The 6,484-nt window shown below is 49.2% G+C and overlaps 1 protein-coding gene across 1 annotated transcript; it reads right to left on the bottom strand.

Moving 5' to 3' along the window:
* Positions 1 to 3,087: 3,087 nt before the first annotated feature.
* clec11a (C-type lectin domain containing 11A) lies at positions 3,088 to 6,484 on the bottom strand (the record flags this gene model as incomplete). The annotated part of the gene is made up of 4 exons (XM_080527434.1): positions 3,088 to 3,517; positions 3,947 to 4,138; positions 5,347 to 5,452; positions 6,392 to 6,484. 4 exons carry the CDS (start codon positions 6,482 to 6,484, stop codon positions 3,117 to 3,119), a joined length of 792 nt encoding a protein of 263 aa, XP_080383560.1. The 3' UTR covers positions 3,088 to 3,116.

Here is a 6,484-nt window from a genome sequence, read left to right as displayed (position 1 = left end):
CATCTAACCGCTGCTCATTTTTTGAGCCTTGATTGGCTACGAGTAGTTGACAGAGTGCAGCAGCTTGCACTGGGCCTGGTCTTCAAGATTCGCTACACCACAAAGACACCCAAGTACCTGTCAACATACTTCCAAAAAGTGAACAACGTCCACACATACAACACCAGAGGAAGCTCCACGAACCACGTTCAACCGCGTTGCACCACAAACAAGGGGTTAAACTCGTTTGCAAACTATGCAGTAAACATGTGGAACGCCCTTCCTATAATCTTAAAGGAGTGCAAAACACTGCCCACCTTCAAAACCACTCTCAAAAAACATTTACAGGAGGCTGCAATCCGTAACTGGACCCTCTAAATCAAAAATCTGATTAAAAGACCCGAACTACCCACTGTACATACTTTGTGTTTTGTCCCCCGCCCCCACCTGTGGTGTATGTCCCCACCTGTCCTACCCGCTGTACATACCTGATGTTTTGTTGTATTGTTCTTCCCATGATGGATGTATTTTTATCTTGTAGATAGTAATAGTTATTTGTCTGTATTATCTTGTAGATAGTACTAGTTTGTTTTGTCGGTCTTACATGTAACGATGAATTGAGAATCAAGGACCCCAATTGAAATAAGCCAGTGGCTTTCTTGGGTTTTTATCCTGTTAGTTGACCTTGTATGTAATATGTACTTTCATGTACCTACTTCTGCAAATCTTCTAATAAAGTTTTCAATCAATCAATCAAACTACCAATGGCCCCCGGGCCTGAGCTAGATTACTCTTCCTGCAACGACTGGTGGATTGATGATTCACTTGCTTAGTCAAATGTTTTGATTGTAAATAGCTTTGGAATAAGGCGTCTGGCTAAATGCCAAAAATGTAAATGTAAATGTCTTTTTTATCTGACTTGATTTTTAGCAAAAAATGTTATGCTGTATGTAAAGCACTTTTAATTGCCCCTGTTGTAGGAAATGCCCCTACAAAACTGCCCCTCCAGGAATGCCATGCTAAAACCTCCACTGGAAATGGTAAATGGATTGACTTATATAGCGCCTATATCCAAAGCGCTTTACAACGGCCTCTCATTCACCCATTCACACACACATTCACACACCAATGGCGGCAAGCTACCATGCAAGGCGCCGGCCCGCTCACTGGGAGCAATTTGAGGTTCAGTGTCTTGCCCAAGGACACTCGACATGTGACCAGCCGGGGCTCGAACCGCCAATCTGCCAACCTTGCAATCATTAGACGGTGGCTCTACCTCCTGAGACACAGCTGCCCCTAAATGAGGAAATGAGTCTTGACAACTGTTGATAAAGGTGTGTAATGATTTATTGATTATTCTGTCTTGTATGAGTCTTTTATGCTGCACACATCTTATCCAAGGTAAGTGATAGTTTATGACATACAGTACATGTGTGTTTGTTACTTAGAGAGAGTCCTCCTGTGTCTGTCAACAGTACGGTATGCTGATAGGGAGTGGACGTGTTGTTAGCTTTACACTACATCTGTAGCACCCTCTGCTGGCTAGCCTCAGCATTGCAGTTAGCATTAAACAGTAGCATGATACAGGTAAATACAGTATTATGTAGTACACAGGTAAATACAGTACTATGTAGAAGGTAGTGTGCAGTATGTAGTAATAGGTAGTACACAAGGACATTAGACCCATTATGTGAATCAGTGACACTCCACAATAATCTCACGTTTGTCACGCAGAAGAGCAGACTCTATTTGTAATACATGTAGTGACTATGGTAACTACGCATGAAATAGCCTTTCGAAGTTACTGGTGTGAGCTATACTGGTCTGGTCAGGTTGTGTGTTACTGGTCTGAGCTGTACTGGGCTGGTCTGAAATGTACTGGGCTGGTCTGGGCTGTACTGGTCTGAGCTGCACTGTTCTGGTCTGAGCTGTTTTGGGCTGGGCTGGGCTGTACTGTACTGGGGTGTACTGTTCTGAGCTGAACTGTTCTGGGCTGGTCTGAGCTGTTTTGTTCTGGTCTGAGCTGAACTGTTCTGTTCTGGTCTGAGCTGAACTGTTCTGTTCTGGTCTGAGCTGAACTGTTCTGGGCTGGGCTGGTCTGAGCTGAACTGTTCTGGTCTGAGCTGTACTGGTCTGGGCTGAACTGTACTGTTCTGGGCTGTTCTGAGCTGTACTGGTCTGGTCTGAGCTGTTCTGGTCTGAGCTGTTTTGGGAAGGTCTGAGCTGTACTGTTCTGGGCTGTACTGTACTGGTCTGATCTGGGCTGTACTGGTCTGGTCTGGGCTGTACTGGTCTGGTCTGGGCTGTACTGTACTGGGCTGGTCTGGGCTGTACTGGGCTGATCTGAGCTGTACTGGTCTTTGTTGTACTGGTCTGGTCAGGTTCGACACTAAGGGCCTTGTTGTGCGTGGAGCCTAGATGTGTCAATCAAACTGTCATCATCAATCTGTTATAATCAAACTGTGTCATAACTGTCATCATCAAACTGTGTCATCATCAAAGTGTGTCATCATCAAACTGTCACAATCAAACTGTGTCATAACTGTCATCGTCAAAGTGTGTCATCGTCAAAGTGTGTCATCATCAAAGTGTGTCATCATCAAAGTGTGTCATCAAACTGTGTCATCATCAAACTGTCATAATCAAACTGTGTCATGGTTGCTTGGCTGGGACATGGTTTCCTTGTCACAGGGCCTCGTCGTGTTAATAAGAGTTAGGAAGTGGATGAGAGGAACAGGAAGTGGATGAGAGGAACAGGAAGTGGATGAGATGAACAGGAAGTGAATGAGAGGAACAGGAAGTGGACGAGAGGAACAGGAAGTGGATGAGAGGAACAGGAAGTGGATGAGAGGAAGTGGATGAGAGGATCAGGAAGTGGATGAGAGGATCAGGAAGTGGATGAGAGGAACAGGAAGTGCATGAGAGGAACAGGAAGTGGATGAGAGGAAAAGGAAGTGGATGAGAGGAACAGGAAATTGATGAGAGGAACAGGAAGTGGATGAGAGGAACAGGAAGTGGATGAGAGGAATAGGAAGTGGATGAGATGGTCAGGAAGCGGATGAGAGGAACAGGAAGTGAATGAGAGGGTCAGGAAGTGGGTGAGAGAGAGGGTCCGTCCGACCGACCGACCCGACCAGTCAGACGTCGAACTCGCAGAGGTAGTTCATGGTCCGGTCGCAGTAGTGGTCCCACCAGTCGCCGTTGTCCGACGCCAGTGCCACGCAGTTCTCCCGCTTCCCGCCGTCCGGCTGGCTGGACAGGAAGTGCTTGCGCCACTGGAAGTAGGTGACGCGGACGTTGTCCTGGAACAGGTAGAGGCCCTCGGAGCGCAGGTCGTTGATGCCCAGCCACACGGGCCAGTTCCCCGGGTGGAAGAAGCTCTTGACGTACTCGGCCAGCGCCTCCTGGTCCTTCCTGTCCCGCGGCATGGCCATCCTGCCCCCGCGCTCCAGGCAGCGCTGGGCGGCGCCTGTGTAGTTCTCGTAGTTGCGGTACACAAGGTAGCACTTGTAGCCCACCCTGCGGCCCTTCTGACACCCTGCGGGACCATGGGACGAGAGGGAGAACGGTTGTAAAAAGAAGAAGAAGAAGTAGGAAGAAGAGAAATATCAGACGTTCCGGATAAATCTGGACGTTCTGCTGAGATTTGACATAGTCGTCAAATCGCTGGCGATTCCGCCGGCGATATGACCAGAGTTCAGTCGCGTCGTCCCGTCACATAGTAGATGTGAACTGGGCTTAAGACCTTTTTTGTCTTTTTGTTTTTTTCGAAAGAAGACGTCAAGTTGTTGCAAACAGTCGCCCCCCCCGCCAGTCGCAGTTCGATTTGCTCCGACCGAGCCTCGAACGTGCGACTCCTGGCCTGCCAACACACCTGACACACGTCTTTCTTCAAATGCCCGATGCTAACCAGCTATGCTAGCGAACCAGCTATGCTAGAGAGAGAGGGGTAAAGGTAAACACTGACCCTCCAGCCGGCCAATCAGCCTGCGGTTCTCCTGCCCATACAGCTCCGTCCTCAGCAGGCCGTCCTCCACGTCTCCCAGCGTGCCCTCCAGCCGCGTCAGCTTGTCCAGCAGCTGGCTGACCTTCACGTCCAGGGTGTAGTGGCCCACGTTCAGCCTGTGGATGGCCTGGTCCATGGCTGCCAGCCGGGACACTGGGAGGAGACAAGGAGACAAGAAGCTAGGAGTTACTAATTTAGCAATTGAATTAGTCCAAAATGCAGCAGTGAGAGTTTTAACCAAAACAAGCAGAAGAGCTCATATAGATATAACTCCTATTTTAGAGACTCTACACTGGCTTCCTGTTAAGTTCACCAGAATATCTGAAAGACCTTTTGGTAGTATATCAGCCCAATAGAGCTATCGGGACCACAGAGGAACACAGAGAAACACAGAGGACCACAGAGGATCACAGAGGACCCCAGAGGAACACAGAGGATCACAGAGGAGGACAGAGGACCACAGAGGACCACAGAGGACCACAGAGGACCACAGAGGAACACAGAGGATCACAGAGGATCACAGAGGACCACAGAGGACCACAGAGGACCACAGAGGAACACAGAGGACCACAGAGGATCATAGAGGACCACAGAGGACCACAGAGGAACACAGAGGATCACAGAGGAGGACAGAGGACCACAGAGGACCACAGAGGAACACAGAGGACCACAGAGGACCACAGAGGATCATAGAGGACCACAGAGGAACACAGAGGACCACAGAGAAACACAGAGGACCACAGAGGACCACAGAAGACCACAGAGGACCACAGAGGAACACAGAGGACCACAGAGGACCACAGAGAAACACAGAGGATCACAGAGGAACACAGAGGACCACAGAGGACCACAGAGAAACACAGAGGACCACAGAGGAACACAGAGGATCACAGAGGAACACAGAGGACCACAGAGGATCCCAGAGGAACACAGAGGACCACAGAGGACCACAGAGGACCACAGAGGATCATAGAGGACCACAGAGGACCACAGAGGAACACAGAGGGACACAGAGGAGGACAGAGAACCACAGAGGACCACAGAGAAACACAGAGGACCACAGAGGACCACAGAGGACCCCAGAGGAACACAGAGGGACACAGAGGAGGACAGAGAACCACAGAGGACCACAGAGGATCACAGAGGACCACAGAGGACCACAGAGGACCACAGAGGATCACAGAGGACCACAGAGGACCACAGAAGATCATAGAGGACCACAGAGGAACACAGAGGAACACAGAGGACCACAGAGGACCACAGAGGACCACAGAGGAACACAGAGGACCACAGAGGACCACAGAGGACCACAGAGGACCAAAGAGGACCACCCCAGAGGACCACAGGTGTGTTAGACGTACAGACGTAGTTGTAGGTGTTCTCCAGGTCGGACAACTGGCTGGTGGGCTCCGGCTCCGGGCCGTCAGGGACGTCCCCCCTCCCCTGCCTCCCCTCCAGCGCCGCCACCTGAGGACACAGAGAGGCCGGGGATGAGAGGCCGCCGGAGGTAGGAAACGGAGGACGGAGGACGGGGCTGATTGTCATGCACGGAACAGAATGAGGAACGGTATCAAACACGTGTTTGTGTGTGGTCCTCAGTCCGTTCCATGCAGTGTTTGGGAACATTCCTCATCCCATTCCCGTCCTCCGATCTTTGCCTCCAGCGATAACACTTCTCTAAGTAGGGTCTCATTACTAACAGACTGTTGAAGACAAAGAAACACCCCCAACACTGGCACAAAACTGCAGTTAACAGACATTTAGGGTTAGGGTTAGGACCCTACAGTTAAAAGGCAAGGCAATACTAGTTTATTTGTTTAGCTCATTTCATACAACAGGGGCAATTCAAAGTGCTTTACATACATTATTAAAGAATACAGCAAGAGGAAATATAAGAAATAAATAGATAAAGTTAAAAAACATTAAATAATATAATAGTGGATACAAATATATTGATAGAAGTGTTAGTGTTTAATCATAACTGCTGCAAAACATGAAGGTTTTTAGCTTAGTTTTAAATATATTTTGTTTGGGCCTAGAGTTCTAGATTTCTTCAGGGAGTTTGTTCCAGGAGCATGCGGCAGAGTGACTGAAAGCTGCTGCACCGTGTTTTGTTTCCACTCTAGGAAAGGACATTTAGGGTTAGTGTTAGTGTTAGGGTTAGTGTTAGTGTTAGTGTTAGTGTTAGTGTTAGTGTTAGTGTTAGGGTTAGGGTTAGGGTTAGTGTTGGTGTTAGTATTAGGGTTAGGGTTAGTGTTAGGATGTTCCATGTTCTGTCTAGGTTTAAGGTTGCTGCATCCTGACTATTCATTCCATTCTTTACTGTTTACTATTCTCACCACCCAGATTCCTTCCACATGTCCCAGGGTCCCACCGGCACCGGGCCGGGAGCCCAGCGAGTCTCACCTGGGTCGGCGTGGCGGAGGTCGGACCCCCCGGGTCGCTCCGGCTGAACGGGCTCATGCACAGGAGGAAAACGACGGCCGCTGTTCTCTCCAT

Source organism: Nansenia antarctica (assembly GCF_963989245.1).
Source record: "Nansenia antarctica genome assembly, chromosome: 3".
Lineage (NCBI taxonomy): Eukaryota > Metazoa > Chordata > Actinopteri > Argentiniformes > Microstomatidae > Nansenia > Nansenia antarctica.
Note: the sequence above shows the minus strand (reverse complement) of the source record. Positions and strands in the feature narration are given on the sequence as shown.